The sequence below is a fragment of the Pogonomyrmex barbatus genome, unplaced genomic scaffold (assembly GCF_055798465.1).
Source record: "Pogonomyrmex barbatus isolate J1 unplaced genomic scaffold, ASM5579846v1 scaffold1, whole genome shotgun sequence".
NCBI lineage: Eukaryota > Metazoa > Arthropoda > Insecta > Hymenoptera > Formicidae > Pogonomyrmex > Pogonomyrmex barbatus.
The window spans coordinates 13,302,925-13,329,750 of NW_028297098.1; the positions used below are offsets into that span (position 1 = coordinate 13,302,925).

The 26,826-nt window shown below is 44.5% G+C and overlaps 2 protein-coding genes across 3 annotated transcripts in view; one reads left to right on the forward strand and one right to left on the reverse strand.

The window, feature by feature from the left end:
- Miga (mitoguardin) overlaps positions 1-26,764 on the reverse strand; it is a 29,242-nt gene extending 2,478 nt beyond the window's left edge. Inside the window, exons 1-9 of one of the 2 annotated variants that reach the window (XM_089079331.1) lie at positions 26,639-26,764; positions 26,393-26,565; positions 26,058-26,208; positions 25,768-25,911; positions 1,466-1,653; positions 864-998; positions 560-672; positions 333-501; positions 11-244 (exon numbers count right to left, since the gene is read on the reverse strand). In XM_089079331.1, the coding sequence (XP_088935457.1) occupies positions 11-244; positions 333-501; positions 560-672; positions 864-998; positions 1,466-1,653; positions 25,768-25,911; positions 26,058-26,208; positions 26,393-26,491 (1,233 nt within the window). In that variant the 5' untranslated portion in view covers positions 26,492-26,565; positions 26,639-26,764. Of the gene's footprint in view, positions 1-10; positions 245-332; positions 502-559; positions 673-863; positions 999-1,465; positions 1,654-25,767; positions 25,912-26,057; positions 26,209-26,392 lie in introns of both variants that reach the window. The other variant, XM_011631493.2, reaches the window with a different exon arrangement.
- uzip (beta-pore-forming protein unzipped) lies at positions 5,890-25,443 on the forward strand. The gene is made up of 5 exons (XM_011631492.3): positions 5,890-6,229; positions 19,951-20,164; positions 20,607-20,980; positions 21,295-21,629; positions 22,601-25,443. Exons 1-5 carry the CDS (start codon positions 6,227-6,229, stop codon positions 23,166-23,168), a joined length of 1,494 nt encoding a protein of 497 aa, XP_011629794.1. The 5' UTR covers positions 5,890-6,226; the 3' UTR covers positions 23,169-25,443.
- Positions 26,765-26,826: the final 62 nt, after the last annotated feature.

The window sequence follows — 26,826 nt, forward strand, 5'->3', positions numbered from 1 at the left end:
GTGTACATACAGTTTCTCTGAAACTGGCGGACACCCATCTATTTTGAACTATAGCTCTGACAGGCGGCGGCGGTTTCTCTACATCCTCAAACGCGTCTAAGAGTATAAAATCAATAAGCACGTCGTAAAAGTTTATGCACTTGACACCTCGAGCAGACAATTCCTCCTCCATGATGCGATGATTGCGCGGATCTTGTAGGAATTTCAGCATACGCTCATAATGCATCAAATAGTCTTTAGGATCCTGATAAAAATTTCTTTTCTCAATGTCAAGCGGTTAATTTCAAATCCTTTTATGCTTATTCACTCGATTAAATGTAACACTTTCTTACCCTATCCGCGTACATAATTAAATCGCTGATGAGTTGGCGACCCACGTCCATTATGTATGTCGATGCCGTGGGTGAACTGAATAATTGTGTATAGGCCTGACGAAGGCAATATACTTTTGCTAAATATTCCACGTCCGATCCGCACTTCACCAGATCTGTGTGTAGTCTCCTGTAACAATATAAATTATGTGTCGTATCCATATATGCGTGTTACACCGATAATTTACCTGTAAGGAATGCCTTTATCCTCATACTGTTTGAGAGCGGCATGATAGAGCTTTTGCCTCTCAAAGTGTGGAAATAATTCCGAAAATTCTTCAAATTCGCGTAAATCTGCAACCTGAAATCATTTTAATATTGTATTTAATATTGTAAGCTTATTTATCTTTTTTTTTTTCAAGACAGGGTTGAGATATATCTCATTATACTACTGATCATAAATTATATTTACGAGCTACATCTCGCAACCGTCAGTCTAATTTCCTGCGCGGTGCGAGTAAATTATATTTATTTGCCCCATGCATAACTCACCCCGTCACGTGCAGATTCGAACGATTCGGGTGACGACGCGGCATCGGCTTTATCTCTGATGCCAGATATCCGCGTCCCGATATTTGAAGGTTTATCGAGACTCTCCTCGCTGTCATTGCGGAACAGAACGGAATGCTATGGAAAAAAAGAGATGAGAAACGGATGAGAAGGAGAAACCGCGTACGATCAAACAAATAAATAGGTCACAGTTCTCTCTGCAATAATATACATCTAATCATCAATATATATTATGATCCAAAGACTCAGATTGTCCTCGGAGAAAGTCGTGTACTTCCTATGCTATTAACGTTCCGCAACAATTCCCGACGACTGGGGTCAGGTCAAACTCGTTGCACTAATTATCCCAGGGCGGCCGTCATTTAATTCATTTTTTTACCGGACTGGCAGAGGACAATTGATGACGAATACAACGGAATGGAGTGGCATCGGGTGATTGCCCGTCCATTCATCCGCTCGCGGAAGAATGAACAGCGGTTTTCGGGGAAAGAGGAGGAAAGAGGAGGATCGAATCTCGAGGTCAGGCCGAGTCAACGGATCAGCAATTTCGGGGATTTCCTGATTAATCCGGTGAGACACCGTACTTGATCGAGGAAGAGCAGTTCCGCGTGGCTCTGCATCTGATAGCCCATGTCGAGTAATTCCTGTACGTCGTGCGTGAACGCCGCGTCGGCCTTCGAGGGTAGTGCCAAGGTGTCATTGCCGAGAGTCGAACTGAATGCGGTGAGTGCATCCTCCCAGCAGTAAAGAGCCTTCTCCAGCGCCTCAAGCCCTGCGAACGAAAAACGACATGAGTCGACACTTTAACGGAGAGAGAAGACGGGTGTTGCATTAGAACAAAAATAAGCCATGTCAATAAACATGTCATTCTCTTCGGACTTGATAAAATCGTCCGAAAACTTTAAGGGGGAAACGTAAGCGAAAGTTAAGTTAGGCTCAGCGAAAAGTGAAGAAAATGAAAAGTAGAAACAACAACACGAATTAATGGTAACTATTATCATTGATAGCGAAGCGGTAAGAGTCCACTCATCAATCTAATCGTGATAAATCATATTATTTCATGGTGTACATAAAAAATAAAATGTATTAAAGTATTATTTATATGTATCAAGGTATTAAGGTATATTATTTTAATACATCTTTTCTGCGCCGCAGGAATTCGAGCTCAGCTTCCAGCCAGCCGGAAGGCTTCTATACCTTTCTCCTCTCGTTTCGCGCACAGGCGATTACGCTTTTTTCTAGAAAATTAACGAAATTAATGTCGACCTGTATCACGCGAGCGACTAAAAGGCGAAGAGGGGGGTGGAGGGGGGGGGGAGAGAGAGAGAGAGAGAGAGAGAGAGAGAGAGAGAGAGAGAGAGAGAGAGCGAATGTAAGAGGAGATTGCTTTACTACCGCTATGACTTGAGAACTACAGGATTCGAATTCCGAGTCGGTGACGCCACACTCCCTTTATTTAATCTTTCGTAAGTCGTCGGAGAACGTTCACCAATTTGCCAGAACGGAAGTCCGACACGCCGCGTTAATTCAGGCGACTACTCTCCCCTTTTCTCCTCCCCACCCCCATCCCTCGGCTAATGTCCGAAGGCTGGCCCATCATCATTTTCAATCTGTGCCGTTTACTGTCACCGACCGACAATTATATACAACCACCGTCCCGACGAAACTGGAACACCGTGCGAGATCGTTACGATATCGATCTCGCGTGACGATTGACTCGTTTCCGGAGTTCGTCGCTTAAACGGACTACGGATTATCAACGAAACGATTGTCTAGTTTCCACCGTTAAATCGGTTGATACGTGCATCAAATTGGTGCGAATTGAATATTTGATACCGATCCATCTCAAAACAGTTATATTAGTTTATATTTTTTTTCACATGATATTTTCACTGTTTTTCGAAATGTAAAAGCTTTTAATTAGTTTTAGTTATTTAGAATTTAGTTCGCGATACATATAAATTCAATTAAGAAAAATGAAAAATTATAGGACATCTAAGATTCCATTCTGTCGAGTAATGCCATCTATCATTCTATTATTTAAAAGCATTTAATTTCAACTTTAATCTGGATCTAATGGCAGTGGCGGATTTAATACGATCCAAAACAAACTACGTTTACGCGTATCAACTTGGTCTGATACTTGTTATCAGAAGTATCAAATGAAAGTAATCTGCGAGTATTTATACCGAGCATATCAATCGATTTTTAATACAGATGTAGTACGCATAGTGTTCAGTATAAACTATCAAGTAATCTCACATTTATCTGGAATTGATTTTTCTTGAAATATGTTATTAAAATTTAAAAAATCCGTATTTTTTCATGTCGAGCCAATTGGAGATTTAAAGGATGAAACATGCCGTGAAAGTTAACGTTTATATTTAATCAATTATTCATGAAATGTTATCACGAAACGGTGAGATATATAGAAAAATATAAATATTTTGGACTTAAAAGTTTTATGGTTCTTTTAATATATTTTATAAATATGTATTTAAATTTTTCAAAAATTTAATATTTTTCAAAATATTCCTATCCTCCATTATTTTTGTGAAATTTAAATTTCTTCCAAGAGTAAAAATTAAAAGAAATTTTATGTCAAATTTACAATATGTATATAATAAAATTATAATAAAATTATTTTATAAAATCACATCTATGAGAGATAAGCTGTAAAAATATAAAAATAACGAAGGATAAAGATATTTTGAAAAATTTAAATGCAAGACAATTAAAATGCTTGAAAAATCATAAAAGTTTTATCTAAAATACTTTTCTATACATCTCACACGTTTCATTAGTAATTGATTGAGAGCAAATATAATTATCTTTGAAAAGTTGTTTCATCACTTCGATTGCGCCGTTATTTTACTTGTTATTTTAACGATTACAGTTATCTTGTGAGGCGATGATAAATCTCAGAAAATTTATCACTTTAAACTTTGAAATTTCTATTTGCAAGAAATGTCACAATTGTCCGAAACCAATTCGATTCTTGAAATATATTGTTAAACACAAAAATCTAGATCTCTCTATTTTTTTATTGACTTAAGATTTTTGTGTTTAACTTTCGAAGTTTACAGTGATAAATTTTTCGAGATACCATCGCCTCGCAAGATAACTGTGATCATTAATGAAACAACGACGAATTAATCATCATGGATTTTTTCTTTCTTTTCTTCTCTTTCATAACCAGAAGTTTCCCCTCAAGCGATTTTGCCGATTGGGATTAATCGTCGATCAAGTTAAACAGAGTTTGGTCTTTCAAAGTCGCCCTTAGATGTTTTGACTTATCGACGACACCATGTTGATGTTCGCACCGAAAAGTGAATCGGTGTCAATCGGGTTTTAATTGATGGCACGATCCAATCCTCTGAAATGGATAAGGTATCGATCGCACAATTGAGGTCTCCATCCGCACGACGACGTTAATTTTCGTCCCCGACTTTAATTTCGGAGGCGGAAGGGCACGCATCTGCTCCCCCTATCCCTTCTTCCTTCTCATGTTCGTGAGAGAATTATGCGACGTGCGGGACATGCCCGGTTTGTTTGCGCGGCACGCTCGCCGAGAGAACATAAAAATCGCATTCCTGAAATTGAAGCGAGGAAAGAGCCAAAACACAGCAATGCGTGTTCCGTATTGCGCCACTTTGCTTCCACCTGACGTCCCTCTCGAATCGCCCTCGAAGATCCTCATACTCGTTTTATATTAAAATTAAAAAAACATCTAAAAAAAAAATATATATATATATATATAATATATTTTGAAAATATATATAATGTTATAATATATATTTTCTTATATATAATTTTTTTTTTGCGTCTCACAAAAGAGGTGCGTGATCAAATTCTCTTTCACATCTGTAATACATACTCTTCCTCCCTGCAATCCCCGAGGGGTTCATTTTTATTACAGGTCAGACTGCGACTCAAAAGGATTATTTCTTTTCGAAGTGATGTACGTGTTTTACGGGGAATGACTTTAAGCCTTTCAGGAGAAAACTTTGTCCGTTCATTAGAACACTAAATAAGGTTTTCCTCCCGAAAGAATTAAATCTACAGCCGCCGTCTGTAATGCACATGTACCACTGCGCTGCGATTTTGCACCGGGATCATTACGCAATCTCTGGAAGACCCGAAGGGGTCGTAAGATACAGAGGGTTGGCCCCCGCCAATGTGACGCCGTTGCATACGTCCGGCGTCAATAATACCCCCCCGAGTGACGTAATCACCGAGTCGACCGGTCATTGGAGGATGTGTCATCCAATGGTGAAGGGTCGATACGACATGCGCGCGCGCGCACGTCGCTTTAAAAAAACATGCGCGCGTTTTTTACGCGGATTAATTTCATTTAAATATATATCTGTGCGGCAAACACAATTTGTAGTAATTTCTCGATGCAGATGGTTGTTTTTAAGGTTAAAAGTATTCTATTTGAGATGTTTCCTCCTGATTTTTTGAGGAATGAGCACTTGTCAGAGACAAGCGTGCATGAAAACGCGCAGGGGTGGCTCCGCGAAATCCTCGAGGAGACAATCGTCGGAATTAAACATTACGGCTCGTACGTCCCCACGAGCCGTGGGGACGCGGCACCCTAACTTTTTACGCTGTCGAAACTAAACCTCGATGGATCACCTTCGCATTCGAATTAAACGGGCTTAATTCGTAATCGCGAAGCGACGGACGCGACCGCAAATGAGAAACATCGTTAACAACCATTAGACATATTGGATTTATATTAGATATTTTTATTGTCTCACGACGAACTTTCTTTTAACAAGAGAAAAACGCGATTAATTTTCTTCGTCTGTTATTTGATTTCGAATAACAGGCCGTCGGAGAGTTTTGATTTCGCGATTCGTTAATTTTCGGTGCGCGCGCGGCCGAACGGGAGAACGCGACCAATAGGAGCGCGAGAAAGACGGGGCACGCGCGATCGGCGGTCGTGCGATAAGGACAGACGCGACGCGATGCGACGTGAAGTTAGATAGAGGGGAGGCGCACTCGCCGTTTCGCGCGCGCTGGCGTCAGTTACTCGGTTACGTTCAGTACGTCATTTGCTCGCCGTCGATCCGCGTAGCGCGTTCGCAAGCGATACTTCTCTACGTATACGACCGTTGACACGCGGAAAATTCAGAAGGACCGAGAAGTAAAGAGGGGATCGTCGCGTGCCCGTATAATGATCGTCGTCGCGAAACCGTAGCTCGCAAGACAAGATATAAAACGAAAAGGGACCTTTTTTCCTCTTCCCCTATCCCCAGTGTTCCGGTGATCCTACTCAGGCGCGTTATTTGGATTAAAGTAGAATATCGACGAGCACACGCACACCGAAGACAGAAACCATGGTGAGTATAGAAGAAGCCACGAATGATTTCGCCTCCCCTTTTCTTTCTCTTTGGAAATATAAAAAATATATAAATCGCTCGCCGTAGGAAAAAAGGAAGGAATTCTGATCCTTCCACGCGCGATCAACATTCGATGCTCTGTTCGACACATGTAATTCCGTGCAACGCAGTTTCATTACAATGAACGCCATTTAAAGATTCAACGGGATATTCGGTACGCAAGATGTTGTATAGTTCCTTGTCGGAAGGATTCCCCTCCCATATCTCCCGCCCTCTCGTCCCGTATCCGAGAATATCCTTTCCGCCTGGAATTATCGTTCTCTCTTTCTCTGCTTGTAAATGTCGTGTAAATATCGCGTATTTCGAGAGAAAGTTAGAGCTGCACACATACACTTTCCGTAATCAAAGAAAAATAATAATTTTGAACTCTCAGCTCTGACTAGCTAATTTTTATGGTACGTTTTATAATTATGGCTATGGTTACGGAAATTGTGTGCGAAACCTTATTTCAGGCACATCAGCTTTCTTTTTTCTTTTCAAATCCTTTTCGGTACGCATTCGATGTTGGGATTTTTGAAAAATCGATATTTGTATCATGCACATGTCAACGAGATGACTCAGATTCAGGTCGGATTCAGGCGATCTCGGGTAGCGCAGGAGAAACCGGCCGATAACCGTAAGGGACCGAATTACTCCCCCCCCTCCCCCCCCAGCATTCCGCGACCGCGGCTGTTCTTCGACCCTCGCGGATAGAGACCATTCGAATAGATCAATAGAATCGATTGCGACCGCGGGGACCAATCCCGAGGAGAAAAAAAGGAAGAGAAAATGGGTGGGATCTCATTGTTTCCCCTCTCCTCGCGAGGAAGGAACGCATTCATCGTGAGAGAGATCGGGAATTCGCGCACAATACGGCCAGCCGCGAGCAACACCTGGGCGTACCGTATTTATTGCGCAACGCTTGCTACATATCTACAATAAACAAAAATTAAACGCGCGCAAAGGAAATGTACACGTAAATATATATACGCGGAGAAAACGCAGAGAGAAGCCACGGGGATCCGAAGAATCCCGAAGAATTTTTGATACGAAGATTTCTTTTTTTTCCTTCTCCCGAATTCATAGAGTACGTTATTCCAAGCCGCGCCGTAGACTCATCGGAGTCCCTCCTCTAGTCGTGGGATTTAGACCGGGTAGTTCTATGGGGGTCAAGTTCAGGGGTCGATAGCTCGGCAGGTGATGGTTTCTGGCGGTGTTACCATCGAATAAAAGTGAACGCCGCCGCGTCACGTAAAGTGCAGCAGCAGCAGCAGCAGCAGCAGCAGCAACGACGGCGGCTGATAGCCGGCCGCTATACAACGCCGATAGCCGGCAGATCGATGGAGGTGCCTGGTGAACTTGGAAATTCCCCTAGCACACGCGCACTTCCTCGTCGCTCTTTTTCCTACCCCCCCCTCCCCCCCCCGGCTCTATCCCTCTCTCCCGTTCACGGTGCACGAGGATAACGCACGCTCGAGTAAGCGCGTACACGACCGATTAAGGAACGGGTTATCTTCGACTCGCGCGAGAGGTGCCCGTCCGCTCGTGCGCGGCGCGGGATGATTCACTCGTCGCCTCGGGGGAACGTGCGACGTACGGAGTGTCCTGGAAAAGGGACGACGTTCCCTCCCGTCCCTCGAGAGAAAATTCGCGATCGCGAAGTCTCGAGGAGCCTCGACGTGACTCACGCTCGAGATTATCTCACGGGAGATTATCTCTCTTTTTCTCGGAGATTTTTACGATTTTCGGGAGATTTACGATCGTAACTTTTACGTCTGTATTTTTTTTTTTTTTTATTCGAAACCGCGAGAAATAGGCTCGAGGTCGGGAGAGTTGGAGGCGAACGAGCGCGGCACGGAATATTCTTATCAATTCTTTCATGGCGCTTCTAGCGCGCGACCGGCAAGTTTTATCAATCAACTCGAATCTCCTTCGGGAGTAATATCCAAGGATAACCAGTCCCCTCTTTTCCTCTACTCCCACCTTTTTTTTTTTTTTCAACTCACTCTGTATTGCGTGTGGATGAGGACGCGTCCCGTTGCGTGACCAGAGGTCGTGGTGCACACATACACATAAGTCGCGATATATTAATATACATCGTGAAGTTTCCACGATAACAATTGGCCGATTACGAAATTCCTAATATTATTGCATTAAAGCCAATTTATAAATCGTGCGATAGTGACGCACGCGGCATTCCAGTACGTGTATATATGTAACGGATGCCGCTGAGTAACGTCTTCTCCAAGGCGAAGCGAGCTCGGCGACGTGACACGTCGCTAACGACATGTCACGTTTCCGATACGATCCGCGGGAAAAAAAAAAAAGAGCGGGGCAATTTCCATCGTTGGTTGATCCTCTCGGAAGAGGTAAAAACGCGCCGCGCCCGGAAATTATCTCGTGCGATCGTAGACCGGATTAATCTCGCCGAGTCTCCTTCGCGGAACCCGTCGTATATAATTTCGCCTATCTACCGGCGGCTCGTGTGATTGACGTTTGGTGTAGAAATTACGACTGTACACACGTTACGTCAGCTACGTAGCTACTGTTATTTTTCCCATAATAACATAATCGTGTTCCCTGTATAATCAGCGCAACGTGCGCACCATTCTGGCTTTCCGTCGCGATTTTCCCTTCCTTCGGTCGCCTCGCACGCCCGCTCGGCTTTCGCTATTTTCTAAAAAGATTCGCGAACAACGGGCGTCGCCCGGAAAGATGTCTAAAGCGTGCGAGGTCTTTCCTTTTCTCTCAAAGTGCACCGCGTTACGATCGCAGGCACGATCGTGCGCGCTCGTTAGAATGACGGATGTGTTACACGGTGCAATTACGCGAGGATGCTTTCAATGTAATTAATCGCAGGTAGTCAGAGCGCACAGGGTGTAACCCGATTTTCAGGCCGAACATGGGAGGAGCCTCCTCGTGTATAGTGCAACGTTCGCGAACGTACGAAATATGATTTGCTATGTAACGAGTGACCCCGATTTTCCCCGTTTGATCCCCGTTTTTTCGCTCTACGACGAGTCCCTCCCCGAGTCAAACCGTGCCCGTAACAGCGGGCGTTACGTTATGCGTTATATTACATTAAATACACCGGGCACTTCATTAAATTGCGTGTAAATGAATATTGATAATGTTCCACGCTCCACATCGAAGGAGGGGGAGGGAATATTAAATTTCCCACAATCATAATACAATTACCACCGCGACCGCATTCGCGGCGAGGATGTTACGCAATCTCGAGCGAGGGTAGAACTGTTTTTCTTTTTTCTCACGGAAGTAATCCTGGCGATTCGGCTCTCCTCGAACTTTTCCTCGGACTCGTTCGTTAACTTACTGTTCTTCGTTGTTTTTCTTTTCCGTGCTCTTCGATTTTCGATACAATTAACGGAGCCAACCGATGGCGCCGGTAATCGTCGGCTTCCCTCTCGTCGTTGGGATTCCTCGTTCCTTTCTTCGCGCACCTCTTCTACCCCTTCTCTCGTTCGCGCCAAAAATATATCGCGGAAGGGAATTTTTTTTCTCTAAGAGCGAGAGATACACCCAGGTACCGGTCGTCTCACGGGAGGCGCGCGAAAACTTTCTCGCCCAACGACGCGTCGATGGATGGCAAATTGCCGGCGTAACGAGATACACGATCACGTCGAATATTAGGTAATGGTGATAGTGCCCGCCCCCGGAGGATGCCTCTCTCGGTGTCCCTGATGAGGCTAATAAAAGTGACATCATTACACGCCCCGGTCGCGGCGCAACGAGCCTCTAACCTACACCGACGTAGGCCGTTCGTTCTGATTTTCATAATCTGGCTCACATCGTCGCACGCTGCCGCTTCTCTTCTCTCGCCTCTTCTCTCGTCATCTCTCGTATCGGATCGCGCCCTCCCCCTTCCCCTCCCCCTCCCCCTCCCCCTCCCACGGGTCGGCCAAGTACGAAGGACACTGGAATCTCTTCTTTTTATTCCGTCGGCGCCGCCGGGCGATCTAGACGCCTCCATCTAGGACGGTATTAATATTCCCAGCATCCTTGGAATGACGTGGAGTACGCGGGCAGCTCTGTGTATTCTCCGTTTAGCGGCGCATTCAACACGCTGAACTCACGGCCGCGCGTGCCTCTGCGCGCGACACCGAGTTACATCCGATAAAGATAAACGTCACGTTTGACGTCGCGTCAAGATACGACGGAAATCAATCGACCGCGCTTAATTTAATCTATTATTTTTAGTAAGTCCCCTTCCCCCCTTTTTTCCGACTCGCTACTCCGTAACGATTATTCCGCTACTATTTTATAAATTACCTTATAAATAATCTCGTCGTCTTTCTCCGCATTAGAATATACATTTATATCTCTCCTTTATACGTAAATACTTCGTATACGTATTTCTCGTGCTCGATGCTCGTGGATATATTAGGTACCTCGTTTACGCTCTTGATTCCTCGAGAAAGGAAGGATATATATCGGAACATAAATAAACACACACATCGATCCAGTCATAATAGCGGCCTACGTGGCGCCGAGAAGGATAAAATCCGTGTGTACCGTGTGGTTAGAATCCTCTCTCCTCTGTTCGCCAGGACTTGGGCTAAAGTAGACCGACGGAGGTCACAACATGCTACGAGAGCCACGTCATCAGCCGCGAGAGAAACTCCTCGGATTCGAACTATATTCCGATTCGACGGAGAATCTCAGCCCGATCGTCCTTTTTGGGTCTCTCCCATCCCCGTGGTCTCCCTCCTTTTGCTCGTGCTTTTATTTCGAATAACGGTCGCGGGAAACAGTAATGATGGATTTTTTTTTTTCATCTCTCTCCCGTCGCTCCCCGCCGCTCCTTTTTCCGACCAAGTGATTATGGCGGACTGGATAAACGACGAGATAAATCGGCTTCTTGTTCGCGATGACTCCTCGCGTGAGCGCGGTGCGCCGGATCGGTTAATTAAATTCTCTTGCCAAAGAGAAACTTCGCTTGCGCCTGACTCGACAAGAGATGCATTTTCGCTGAGGATCGGTCGATCGGTTTCTATCGGAATTCATCGGAATGCGCTGTTTATTTGCCCAATAAAACTCACCAGCCAGCTGTGTTTAGTTAAACGCATCGCTTGGCTACCTGATTTTCCAGAGAGCGCACCGTAGATAGGTGCGCTTTATCTATCGTAAATAGAGATAGGAGGAACGGCGCGACGATAAAGGATGTCCCGCGACAATGGAGCAATCAACGTAATATCGCGATGATCACAGAAAGAGAGAGAGAGAGAGAGAGAAAGAGAGAGGAGAGACTTGGACAGCTGCGGAGAATCGCAGTTAAGTTTTCGATGCGGCACGACGTCGCCAGGGGTAATCGAGCGACGGAAATGACTTTAACAATGGCGACGGTCTCTCTTAGCTGCATAGGTGCCCTTGACAGTGATAGATTGCGTGCGGGGTACGGAAGACGGAGGGGAGGTCATTTTCCGCCCCCGTCTTACGCCGATCTCTGGAGGCGGAAGGATCGAACGCATGGTTAACGGTGCCTTTTGCACGTCAGCGCGTCTGACGTGTTTATCGATACCGGTTATTAATTAGCCTCTTAACCCTTTGCTCCCTCGCTTCCCGCTGCGCCCCGAGAAGGGGGAGGGAGGGAGAAGGAAAATGAAACTGTCTCTTTAACTGTTCTCTTTGAGTCTCGTATTAATCGGCTCCGAGTGAGGACTCTCCGGGCCATTGCTCTACAATGCGGATAGAGAACGAACACGGGAGAGATGCTGGCGCTCTCGAGGTCAATGCGAAACGTTATCGATTTACCGTTCGGCTGGCGCGCGATGGCCTTCGAGCGTGGAAACTGGTGAGAAAATTCATCGAGCGTTTTAATTCGCGACGATCGGATTAGCTGGAAAGAAAAAGGAAAGAGAAAAGAAGGAAACGTGCGTCGCTAATTATAATACCGAGATCCAATCTCGGAGAGAGAGAAGGTTCCACGCTCAATTAAGTCGCTAGGCGCTAACGTGTGTATGTTCTTTTTTTTTTTTTTTTACTGGTTGGCATACGTTAGAAAGCGTGATTTCGTGCAGTATCTCCAGCGGTCGATTTTCCTTCGTCGGCGCGATTTGAAGTGCACGGTCAATACGAATCCAGCCGGCCGACCGACCGACCGACCGGCAAGAGAAGGTAAATACCCGCAAGGCACGATGACGTAAGACGATAAGAACTGACGTTACGTTGTTTTTTTTTTTTTTTTTTTTTTTTTTTTTTTTTTTTTTTTTTTTTTTCCCTTGGCAAGAACAAGAACCGAGGAGAGGGGCTTTGTGTTTCACTTGACCACTCGAATATTCCCGTTGCTTTCGACGACGCGAGAAAATGCGTAAGTGAGAACTCGCTTGCTTCAAGGAGAGGACACTGTCGAATACGCAAATCAAATATAATTTTTTCTCAAGGCCCTTCAAAGAAAAAAATTTAATATTAACAAAAAATAATTGTTAAATCTGTAAAACTAAAAAGAATGATTTTGACAAGAAAAATTTGCCAGCATTCGACAATTGAATAACCGCTAGAAAGGATATTTCTTCGTATTGTTGAAGAACGAGCGAAATATTTTCAGACGAAATATCCTCTCTGTTCTCATAAAAGAAATCAAGCGTTTCGCCTCTACGTGTCAGAAGCAAGTCGCGTCACGTCGATATTCCGTTCCTGTCTGTAAACTATCCGGTGAAAGTAGAAATTTTCAAGGGTCCACCCAGAGAATTGTAGTGACGCAACGTTGACGCAACATCCGAGAAGGCTCTTTTTCCCGCGTCGCGTCGCATCGCCACCTTCCGCGTTCTCCTCCTCTCCTCGCGCCACGTTTTCATTACATCGCACTTAAGCCGAGTTCATCCAGCAGGAGAGGAAAAAACAAGCTTTTGTTCGCGCTGGCGGCGCGCTTGCGAGAGAGAGAGAGAGAGAGAGAGAGAGAGCGCGTGTGACAATGACCGAGTGTGACAATGCGTTTTACGGCGTCTCGACTTTTGTGAGGAATTTGCTTCTTTGTGAATCGTCGCCGCAGTATAAGGATTCCTTTCTTCCGCGTCTCGTTTTCGTTCCCTCCTCGCTCCGCACGTGCCCGAGTCGATCGCGAAGGAGCGAGTCCTCGGCCGACTGCATCAGGTTCCGCTGCAGCGACGACGAGGGGGGTGTTATCATGGTAACGCTGATAGCGTATAGCGCGGCGAAAATCGATATTCCCCTCATTTCGTATTCCGTGTGGCAAGGGCATGTGCCCTATCTGTTCTCTCTCCCCCGTCTCTCCCCCCCCCTCCCCCCCTCCGTTAGACGAACGTATCCCGCAGCTGGGCCGCGCGTGATCGGCGATCCTGCAGTCGGAAGTGTTTTGAGAACATTGTCGAAGCACGACCCGTTTTACGAAATTTTCTCAATCGACTCGCAAAATTGATTCTTCGTCGAAAATGAAGTCCCATGAAATCCCATAAGGAAAATCTATTTGTTCCCGTACGAAAACATTCCTCCGTCTTTCCGATTGTATTGTGATTCACTCGCGGCCGCGCCCTGCGTTCTCGTGCAACGGCGAGATAGAAATGATCTCGCGTGGCAATAATAAGATTTACTCATCTTGTGCTCGTTGCCTCGAAAGTAAACGCAAAAATACACGCGGTGCGATCTTTCGAGAGGAAATGACTATTGGGGTCCATTACAGAACGCGTGCGCGCGCGGTACTTTCTCTTAAATTGCGCCGACGATATTACGTGCCGTCGTAATTCATTGTGAAAGTCAATTATCTAATTTCGTCGGGGATAATCTTGTGGCCTGCGCTGTTTCTCCGATGAATATTAAAATGCGCGACGTGTCGCTAGGCGGACTGCTCTGACATTGACGTTCACCGACCGAGTCTGTAGCGAATCTGTAACAAATTTAAAACGTCCGTGCCGTTGTTGTCATGCCGGCGTTACCTCTATTCCTGGATTCGCGAATAATCGATGGGAAATCGGGGTCGCCGCTACCCTCCTCTCACCTTCCGTTAGCGGTCAACCGCGTTACGTGTAACCGATCGATCCGAATTACGTGGAATTCTTTCCGGAAAATCGCTCGTCACGTTTCAACGGACGAACGACGAAAAATCAGTCCCGACAGCCATCGGCCCGCAAAACTAATTAACGACCGAAAAGTGGTTGATCATTTTCTATCCAATTTTACTCGGTACCTTTTCCCGTTCGCACAGAATCGAACAGAAACATCAAAGCTCCGCCTCCCTCTTCGCGAGCTAATAACTGGAAAAAAAAAATCAGCGTGTGGTGAACGCTCGCGCTTTGATCCCGATCCCCCTTTGAGGACAATCGAATCCGAAAGACCGCGTTGGCGAGCCGAGGGTGATTAAAGTCAAGTTTTGGCCGTCGCTAAAACTCACTCCCGTCAAAGTGCACAGTCTCAAAAGTGCATGTTGGTCCCAATTAGGGGTACGCAAACGTTCGTCAGGGTCACGCATAAAAAAGTTGTCGCCGGTGCAGTTAAGGCCAGTGGGTCATCGGCGCGTCAGACGTGCAGCGCGCGAAATGTCACGAATGGCCTCTCGCATCGCGCGAAGGACATCCCACTTTGTCGTGCCACGATATCGTGGCTCGCGTCGTCTGTCTCGACGAGCTTCGCTCCGCCGGCTTCGGTGCACGTTCGACACGCCTGTCATCGCGATAAAATATATGTTTAACATACCGGCCGTAATCCGTCCTTACGCGCCTCGCGCGTAGAAGCCGGCCCGATGTCGCGCGCTGAATATCAATTTCTACGACTGCAATCGGGTACTTTCCCCCGTGTAATCGCGGTAACGTGCATGGGATGGGAATCACGATGCAGCGATTACGGGGCGCGAGAAACGTGAGCTCGACCCTCTCTTAATTCGCAGCACACCGGCCGGCCACCGTCCAATTCTTCAATCTCTATATTTTGTTCGTTATTGTTGATTCAATCTGAGACGTGGGCGGTCGACGTCTGTACTTTACGATCGTAACATCATTTTATTGTCAGTTTTCAACAAAGGTACTTTATGCTCCAGAAATTTTCTTCAGAACCATCGGGTCGTTAGAAATTATTCGAGATTAGATTTTATTTTGCAATGCAACTTGACTACTTGAGATGATGGTAAAATCAGGACGTCTTGACCCGAACAATCTGCGATTCTGACTCTCTTGAATTACATCATGAATTGCGAACGGCAAGGTTGCAATGCGAGCGTAAAGTACGATCCACCCACGCGCGGAGCGATGATTTTTATCACCGGCGCGAAAAGAAACATGTCTGTATGTAACGTAAATAATATCGCATGCCGTCGCGAGTGTTCCTCGTATGTTTCGCGGAGTGGAAAGGAGATCCTCGCGCGAATATCGCGAACAAGCGATACCTCGACCTTCGCCATGATCTTTCGATCGTGTTGCGACACCCGAAATGTATACGCGCGTGTATTCTGAGAAAATATACCGATTAAAAATTTGATGTGTACAGCGCGGACCGCGCCCAATCTCGAGCAATTTGCAGTTGCGTAACTCTTGGCGAAAGGCGATTCTAAAATTCTGTATTTATGCGTATTATTCCGAGAATGATCGCGATCGATGAAGAAGCTGATGTATAAGAAGAGATGAAAAAAAAATTTAATTTTGCTAATAAGTAACCGAAGAAAATATATTTAAATTGATTTAGCATGAATTATAGATTTAATAGGACTTGATTATTAGGATTATTCTTATTCGATCATTCTATTGGAATCAATATTTAGACGGGATTTTCTTGTTTTTATTTTGTCGGTACTCTGAACTTTGCATTTTTGCCGAGGTCGACGAAAAAAATTGCAACAGCTCTCTAGCTGCGAGGTCGTTATTATGTTTCCGGTATTGCGAATTACCAGCGCACACGAGATGCTTGAAAATGATAAATATAAAATTACACGCGTGTATGTACACATATATATTCTCGGGGAATCGCGTTACATTTGTTGGCGCAAGCAAAATCGCGCTTGATTCTTAGCCTCTCGCGGCCTCGACAACAACAATACAATTTCACGAGTCGCATATGCAGTTCGATTCTCTGACGATTCGCAATCAAATCCGAATTAAATGTCGAAGGCGAATGAGGCAGAAGGAAACTGGGAGGCGAGTATCTCACGGAGAGAGAACCTCGAGTTCCCGACACGTGTTTACGATTCCACGGTGCCGCTTTAAACCGGTTGGAAGTTAGAGCGCGGTTAATTTACCATCGGGTTTGACAAGCCAGCCATCACCAGTGGAGAAGTGGCCTTTATAGCTTTAGCTGTTCTACACCCGACTTAAATGGTAATAAATCCTCCGCGGGCGCTCGTCATCGCGCGGATGAGAAGTCCCGCGAGCGGATGCGCGTGTTATACAAAGTCAATGTCGCGCGTTAGATCGTAACTCGCATCTCGATCGTAAACGACGAGGAATCTTCGACGTCGACGGCGAGATCCCGAGGATCGCATTCTGAGATCGGAGATCGCAGAGAGAAACGGACGGATTTAACGCGGAGCGTGGAATTCGCGTGCGGCTAACGGAACTCCTTGTACGCCGTCTTGTATGCGTAAGAAAGAAACGAGATTACACCTGCCTTCTGATTAAAACCGGTGCCGGCGTGCACCTTCGGGCCGCAGGCGAGAAACGCGCGACGAGAAAGGGAAAATTAATTGCGCTTCTTTTTACTTATCCTCGCTGTCATTCTCGCGCTGTTCATTGACGATTCCTTCCAGCGGACGGACACGCGCGGCGTGACGGTACTCTCGACCGAAAGCGGCGTGATTGCGTGTACGCTTTGCGGTTTTTTCCCTCCCCCCCCTCGTTGACGTGTTACTCACGCGCATTTCATTCCGCCGTAATTACGCAGGGTTCCGTTCGGCATTCGACTTCTTTCTTTTTTTTTTATTTTATTTTATTTTATTTTATTTTTAAATCGAATCAACCGTCTCGTAACTCGCTTAACCGGTGTCCTCGGAGCTCGTAATGCGTCCCTTTTAAATCACCGCGGATTGATCGGAACGTGCGAATCCTTTGTGCGCGCAAATTCCATTCGGGTCACGGACCGTGCAAACGTTCGTACAAATTTATTTTTTTACGAACGTTTGCTCTACCGGAGCGTAACGGATTTTTTTTCTTTATTCTTCGCAAATATACGCAAACCTTCACACTTTTCGTTACGCGAAGGAGGAAAAAAAATGTGTGAGACTGACAAAAAAAAAAAAAAGAAAACGGACCCGCGCAATTGTACGGGTCGTGATGGAAGGATTATCAGTCGCGTCGTATCTTTCTGACAATTGGAGCGATACCATCGCGACAATAACGCGCCGACAACGACGCTTCCGCGGAACCGTGGAATTACCGTGGAACGGAAACGTTTTGTCAGTGGAGAATCCTCGATTGGCCGCTGCGCAAAATCATTCGCGAGAGGATATTCATAAATGCGTCGCTATGTCAGCTTAATACGCGCCGCGCATTCTTAATCACGAGATGTTGAAAGTTAATTAGAGGACAAACGGTGTAAAAAAAGCGGAAAATGTAAATCAAGTTTGAGATCGCTGAATCAAATTATTTAGTTATTTATAGATAATTCCAATTCGAATTCTCCAGTCGGTTAAACGAGATAGATTGATCTAAGGTAACATGTTATTACCTACATTGTTAATGTTTCCTTTTTCCTGCTACCATTTAACACCGCCGTTAAAATCAAGGTAGTGTTCCAATTACCTCTCCCGGTTAACCGTCATTAAATCTTCTATCCATTACGATATCGTGTGCATTGCTGTGGTATCGCGAACAACATTGCGGTAGGTCACGCACGTTCCCATTGCGAAATTCCAATGAAGTCCGACTTCTTTTATATAACTTTTTTTATTTAAAAAAAAAAAAAAATCTATGCTGTCCCATGTTCGTTAATCGAGAAGTCCGATGACAACCGCCGACTTCGTTTTCTTTGAATTTAGTATTTAATTAGAAGAACCGGTTTTTATCTCACAAAGCGATCGCGTGGACGACCGTCCTTTCATCTTCATCTCGAATTTATTCTCAATTTCTCTTTCGTGCAACTTCATTAATAAATATTTGAATCTACTTCACCTTTTTGAACGTCGTCCCTGAAAGCGCCCGCGGATTCTCTTCGAGAGAGAAGGACAGACACTCTTTCTCTTTTCTCCCGGCGGGGGGGGGGGAGGGGGGAGGGCTTTCCAGCAGCGGAAGTCGCGCTGTGTGAAACGAGCGTATTATCGTGTAAACGGATATGCCACGGAACCGTTACGGTTACTTGAAGCCGATATGCCGGGTGTTGCGCGAGAAGCCGGGTTCGAGAGTGCCGAGTTCCTTCGGAATCATCGCCGTCGTCGTGAGAGTCGCGCGATAAGACGCGCCTGGAATTATTATCTCAAGGCGAAGTTCTTTTGGTCCGCGGTCGTTATATCGATCATCGGACGCTGAGCGAGCAATTATGCAACTTGTCGCGTCGCCTTTGTACAAACACACACCAATCGATGGCTCATTCACCGCGACCTCCCATTTCCCGTCGTCGCCATTCACGCTCGAATCCCGAATGATCGCGACTCGCGGAACTTGAAACCTTTTCATCGTCGCTCGAATCATTAATCTTGATAGAAATATCTATCGCGATGTTGATTTTAACGGAAACTGATCCCCCCAGATAATTTTCTTCCGTTTTATCTCCGATCATTTATTTTCCGAGGATCGTCACATTTTTGCAAGACCTACCTAGTTATCAATCTTCGAAGGAAGGATTCGAGGATTGCAGGCTGCGTCTCTCCTTCCTTTTTTTTCTCCCCGGGCATTAGAGCTCGCGGGTTTTCCTTTTCGCTCGCTGCCGGGCCAAGCGAAGCGAAAACACCGTGGCAAGAGCAAAACCGAGTCGAGGTCCAGTTATACCCGGGGAGAGGGGGCCCGCGTTGAAGACACGCTCGGCATAGTAAGCGGAAACGTAATCACAAAGCCCCCAGAGGGGCGGCCAGCTTCTCTCGCCTGCGTTGCACCGCAGGAACGGAGTTGGCGTGTAGGATAGATAGCGCGAGGCTATGCGTGCGCTTCGTGCCCGTTGTCGGCATTTTTTCTCTTTTTTTTTTTTTTCCTTTCTTTTTTTTCCTTTCTTTTATTGCCGATCGTGACGCGATTAGATGGGAAGGGAGACGCGTGCCCCCTCGTTGCGTGTTAATCGCCGGAAAATCGCACGCATTTTTTGCATAACTCGGCCGCGCCGTCGACCTCCGGCAGAAAAATGGGGGAAGCCAAAAGGGGAGACAAAGAGAGCAGCGTTACGAACCCTTCGCGTTCACTCTAACGAGATGGCAGATTTCTCTCCCCAAAGCGATAAGAGCCGACAAGCTATATTTCTAGAATCTCGACGAGAAAATTCTCTAGATAAGGCAAATTGATCGTTGAATTAGGCTGCATAACGAGACATAACTTTGTCCAAAAAGTGATAACCTTATGTCAATGTGTAATAAAAAAAAAAATGGCGGAAAGAGAATCAATTCTTTTTGCAAACGATGCATCGATTCTGAAGATCAACTAAAAAAAAAAAAAAAAAAAAAAATCGATTCTTTTCGCATCACTAGTCTGGACCTTAGGGGTTAAAAGGGGTTAAAACGCTTAGTGCGTAAAATCTACGTGTGCTATGAGAGGCATCAGTTCTCGAAGATTAAACTGGTCATCTCACTCGCGTCTCATTTCCAGATGCTTCGGCAGAAGAACTACCTCGCCTTGAGAGTGCTGGGCTGCGTCCTTCTGCTGTCGGTGACCACCGCGGACAACAGCGTGCATATATTGTCGAAATATGGCCACCAGCCACTCACCTCGACTACGCTCAAATGGCTACCAGTGGCGAACTACAATCCGAACGAATCGAAGCAAATAGTCATCGGTGGCGTGGAGAACATCGACAGTGAAGGTGCGACATCGACGTTCATCCCTCGTATCATCGCGATTCTCCACGCGAAATCAAACTCGAACGTGGGCAAATCCGAACGAGCAGTTTAACAAGTGTTCGCTCGCGCTCATCCGCATTATCCCGGCCGAGCTCGACTCGACGTGTATCACTAACGTGCAACACATATATTACGTGCGCGATATTACATCATTAATATCGGAGTCATCACGCTTGTTTATGCTCCATTGAAGAGCCGAGACGTTCGAGGACGCGCCAGATTTAGATCGTACAAATTGACGGCGACGGTATTCCCGCGCTGTCCGTCGCCGTTTAGCTTCAAAGCCTGGACCTGGGCGATTTCGCGTCGCGCCAGACGAAAAACGTTAGAACCGTGCTTTACGCCCACGGAACGGTCGTATCGATGATTGATGATCAATTATCCCCCCTGGCGGATTTATTGCAGACGAGAGCTATGCCAACCAGGCAGAGAAGCTAGAGACGAGGAGGCCGGCGCTTTACGTATGCCGCGCGATGCACAGCGGCGTATGGGTAGCCGGCACGCAGAAGGAGAACGAGAGGATCTGCACGGTAACGATACACGGTGTCGTGCAACCCTACGAGAGGTACGAGCTGCTGGAGAATGTCGACGGAGCGGCGCGTATCTCGTGGGTCCATTGGGACAAGTATATGCAGCCTCACGTGGGTGCGGTGTACGTCGACAAGATGCTGGTGGCCCGGCACGGGGTCTCCAAGGAGAGAAAGAAGCCACGGTACACTCATTATATCGGCACGCTCAACTCGATTGAGAACTTTGGCACCATCGTCTTCGTGAACGAGGTGGGTAGCAAATCGGTCGAGAATTGAAAAAGATAATGTCGTACCGACTTGGAAAAGACAATGAAAGCGGTGTATTAAAATCACGTTGTATTTTTCTTTTTCTTTTCGTTTCTGGCAAAAATTTACAAGCATACTAAAAATATAAACGGAAATAAACTAAGAATTTTTTTTCAAGTGAGATCGTTTTTTTTTAAATGAGATTGGTAGATAGATAGATAATACCGTGTCGCGTTAACGACACAGCAATTATTTAACGGAGGTAATCGACTATGTCGGCGGCGAACGGTATTTGAGATTCGCCAGTTCTCTTTCAGGACGGCAGGGAGGAGTCCGCGAAGTCCGGCGATCTGTTGGTGGAGACCGAGCCGATCCGTTACGAGCTGAGCGCCGTTAAACTCAACTGGCCTAAGAAGCGTGACATTAAACGCGTACCACGCGTACTCAGCGAGGTGACGATCGTCAACCGCGGTGCGGAAGCGGCGAATCTGGCGGAGGCCTGCGTGTACACGTACAAATACGCGGTCTACTGGGGTCGTCGGCACGCCATCCTGAACGGTTTGAGCACCACGATCACCCTGATGAATGGCACGTCCTTGCCGAACATAACGTGGGGCACGCGCGACGAGGAGAATCGCACGGAGGTTTACAAGTGAGTATCATTTTATGACCGTCACTCGAGCGATGAAGTCGAGCGGTAGGTATGCAAATTTACAACCTTTCTTCATGACTATCTAGAGATAAAACGTCTCGTTTATATATTCTAAAAGAGTTATGTAGACGCGTACGCGACAAGCGACAAGCTGACATTTTGTTTTCGACGAAGCGTTACGGAATTGCTGATTTACATGGAGCCTATCACCTTTCTAATTTCATTCGTATAATGTATTACGAGCGAATGGCGATGATGAAGCGCTGAGCTTCCATCATCGCTTTTACGGGGAATTAGCGGATCGTTCAAAGGAGAACCGCGAGGATCTACGGGACGTTCGGTGAGTCATAAGTCGGACAGGCGTACGGTTTGCAACGATTCAGCCCGTAATCTCATCTCATATCTCTGTAATTAGGTATAATTAGAGCGCAGGTTTATTTTCCGCGACGTAATCGTGTCTTCCTCTGGTCTCGCTCGTTCTCTCTAGTTAGCCCCCCCTCGGGGGCACTTCGTCGCTTCCTGTACATCATTGAAGATCGCGCGCGGCGGAGATGAGCCTAGAGTGCACTTTGCACGACGACTTCGTGCCACCCTTCCCGCTCGATGCTGTTCCAGAATACTTCGTCGCGGTTCGGCTTAAGTGATGCTTCAACGCAACGCAATTACAATGATGCTCGTGCATCAGATGCCCGCGCTTCAGTTGCAATGATCCAGCGCTACGTGATAGACTAATGCATTCACAATGCCTTACAAATTCCACTCTAATAATTCTAAACGTGTCCTTAAATTGTAAATATGCATCTTTCTTTTTGCAGGCGCTTTGAACTTTGGGTCATTGCTAAAAATTCAATTTTTTTTTTTATATATATCTGCAAGATAATATAATTTCGTTACTTGTGATAGCGTTAAGGGGAGAGCTCTCGTAAAAGGAATCAACAAGCCTGATGCATCTCCTTGTACATCTGTTGTAGTGTGCTGGTTTATTTAGAGCCTGGCACAGGGGTGAACGTGACTTTAAAGGCAAATTACACTGATATGGAGGTGCCATATACTGCAACGTTGATCTCACATTATGAGGATGGCGAGACAACGTCACGCATGATCAGTGGCACTCGGCAGGAGGAAACGTTGTTCGATATCACGCCGGAATTCGGACGTGTCTATTTCCTGAGCAATTTCAGCCTAGTGCCGACCACCGTGCCGCCGCCTACTACGACCACCGAGCCGTCGACTACGACGATGATGACGACAACGACGATGATGACGACGATGAAGCAGCCGCAGGAGGATAAGGAGACGCAACGACACTGGACGGATGACCCGTCGGACATTGACCACGACGAGAACATGATCCTACCGCCGAAGAAGACAGATATATCGACGGGAATGCAGAGCGACGACGGCGGTCCGCTATCCCTCAAGAACAAGGTGGTGGTGGAGGTGATGTACGCCGGCGCCACCTCCATCGCGCTTCAATCGTGCTTACTGACGCTCATCGTCCCATCGCTATTGCTACTGATCCTCCACAAAATCACGTGAAGGACCGATCGCGCGTTTACTATCGTCGTCGCCTCTAAACGTTAATTTCCCGCAATAGTAATATAATGATATAACCTAGTAGGTATCACACAGTATCGACAGAAAGAAAAAAAAAAGGATTAAAAAAGACAAAAAAAGAATTACACAGAGAAAAAAAAAAGAAGAAAAAATACATATATGAATATATATTATGCGCGGAAAGAAAAAAAATTGCTGTAATTTCGTACGTAGTGATTATGGCGCGAATGACCTCTTTATTTAAACACATACATACGGACACTACCGTACACGTACCGCTAAATCGCGGTGCTGATATATGCTTGCCTTTAAAAAAGAAAAGAAACTCGATATTTAATATATAATATATCTATACTATTACACACACACACACACACATACACACACGCGCGCGCGCGCGCGCGCGTTTTAAGATAGCGGAAAGATCGAGAGAAAAGTATCTTCGCGATTGAACAATGGAGCTAGTCTCACGACGATGAGTTAAGTACAAGATCGAGATCGCAGCGACCGATGTGTAGGCGGATTAAACCTGACCTGACCGCGAAACGTTCACCCGTTATATTGTTGAATAGCCGATCGCGTAACAATCCGTCTTTTTCTAATCCCGCTGTGAAACGATTTTTCAACTGTAATCTATGTCTTATGCCTCCTCTCTTTCTCCTTCGCAAAGCGTAACCCTAGGTCCCTTAGAAGACTAATCATTTCGGAAGATTATACATCTTTTTTTCGAGGGTTGGAGAACGAAGAAGAGAGCTATAATTGCCGCGAATACGTCTTGGACGAGTAGCATACACGACGAGTCGGGAGGCGAATAGAAGTTAAGCAATGAAGAAAAAAAAGAGCAAGATAAAGAGCGAGTTAATTCAGCTACGATATATTTTTGAGATTGCCGTATAATTTTAGAAGATTATAAAATTTATAAGGGTAGCAAGTAAGAGAGAAAAAAAAAAACGTGAAGGAGTGGATGGGTACGCGGTTTTTTTGCGGATACTAATTCGATTAAGTTCCGACGCTGTCGCAGCGAAGTGACAAATGTGCAAACCGGTCGTTCAATATGTAACTACATGTTGCGATAATGTTAAGTGATAACAATATCCGCGAGCATGGATAGAAAGTTGTTCACGAAACGTGTGTTGTTAATGCGACACACATGTTTTTCTTTGCAGTTCTAAGCAGTTCGATACAACAATACCCATTTGTATGTACCCATCTGTTGCCAGCATGTAAAGTGATAGGATCTGCAGGTTTCTTAGAATACTGTTGAAAAAGATTGTAACGGAGAAGAGGAAACATTGGTATATATAATATAAATATTCAAGATAATTCATTAATAAAGAAGAGGATAGAATATTTTGATACGCGTGCAAAGTATAGTTATTCAGTTCAATGTTTCGTGGAAAGATTTTCGTTTACTCGAAAAGCGATACACACAAATGGACGGTCATTTTTCATACGAGGTTACGTTATCAGCGTTTTTACTGAACAAGTATCAACATATATGTATATAATATGTATTTCTATGATCTTGATAGTTGTAATATTGTGTAGTAAGCTTATTTATATGTAACATGATTTATAGATATTTTTTTCTCTATCGATAGTAGATCGTCTCTCGTACAAGTACAATTCTTATATTTTACTATTAACCGACGATGAAATCGTAGAATTAGCGCGAGACCGTTTATTTCGGACTAAATCGGAAGTGTCTCTAACGATGTTTATCAATCGTAAGCCTAATCACGCGCCTGATGTGATATTTGATGGAAACTTTACATAGGACACGAAAAAAAGAGGGAAACAAAAAACATCATGTTGAGCAATTCGTGAGCGTTGTATTGGTTGCATTGAGAGAAAGCAATAATTCATTGCGAGATTGAAGAACTCGAGAAAGATATAAACAAACGCAAATAAAATTTGTGGTACCTATATTTCTTCTATATTCTGAATAGACTAACGAAACGCACGCGACGTGAGTAAATGATCCTGTGGCGGCGTAATTTTAAACGGGGACAAAATTTGATGGAGATGAAAGCTACAATTCATACGACTCGAGATCACAGATCAACCATTACTTCTTGATTCACCCTGTACGCCGGTAGATTAATGAACCCTAAAAAACCTAGTTATCGACCTCGGTCAAAGCCAAGAATTGTTCTAAAAATATCCATATTCTCGACACAGATGTATTATTTGTGAATAACGCTGCTGTATTGTACATTATCATGTAAATATAAATGCTATGTACATACAAAACAAATCCCTAATAAGCTTTCCCGAATCACGACTAGACGGATTACTCAACTAGATCATGCATTTTCATTTACAAAAATTAAAATTATTTATGAGATATAAATATTGAAAAGATACCGAATCGATACAGTAACATTTAAATTTTTATATTTTCAAAATGCATAATTTATTCTATATTTTTATTAAAAGTAGTATATAAAAATATTTTTAGTACAAATTAAATACAGTTTTCCAATAATCAAAATTAAATATTTTAATCATTTAATTTTTATGTAATATTTAAAAATGTCTAAAATACATATTATACATATATAATTTTCATAAGACTTACCAAGGACACCATATTGTTGCGGAGTAAGTCTTTCGTCATTATTTGGACCACCTGGTACAGAAGAGATAAGCGATGCATGATCACTAATGTGACTTCTAGTACTGGCTTCACTTCTTTTCGCCCATGATGCTTGTGATAATACATCTAGATGTTGAATGAAAAAATATAGTATCTTGTTTTAATATTTCTTTATATATGTATAATCATTGATAACTTCAAATGTATTCCAATTTTATTTAATTTTAAATAGAATTTACATAATAAGACAGCGTGTAATACAATGATATTACCAAAAGTAGAATTTTTGACGCTTCCTAGCCTTGTTTTATATTCTCTATAATGCTTTCTAGAAGGTGGAATTGGATGTCTCCGTCGTCTTTTCAAAAATTGTGCTAATCCTCCTAATATTATTGAGCCGCCGGTGAAGCAGATAACCAAAATCTGAAAAAAAACACATGTAATTAATGTATTTATGCCCTCGCATGACAAACTCAAATTATAATAATTAAATCCCTGCGCGAGTGTTATATAGTCTTGTAATTCTTTTGTATTATTATGTAATAATCAAGTGCAAATAGCGAAAGTATTTAATCTAACCTTGACGGGCTGCCGATTTCATTCTTACCTTTTGTGTGCGAGATAAATGTATTGCCGGTAATGAGAACATGTAACGCTGATATAACGTGCCGAAGAAATGCCGCACATTGGAAAGAGACATTGTCATTTCACTTTGTTATAAACAATACTAACCAAAATTCACGCGTGCTCGCCGAATCCTCGTTGCGAGAAGAATGCCATCTGCAAAGTCTGTGTTATACAGATTCGCATTACAAATATTTATCGGTAAAACAGTTTTCTTTCTCGTACTTCCCTTCTTATACATAAAGTTTGTTCTTTTCGGCTGACCTTTTTCCACTTTTCAGCTTTATTCCTTTTCTTTCCATGTTTAAAGAGAAAAAAAGAAAAAATGAACAGTGCAAGTTCAGCTGAAAAGAATAGATCTAATATATGTATGAATTTTACAATATAAAATAATCATTATTAGATATTTATTAGGAA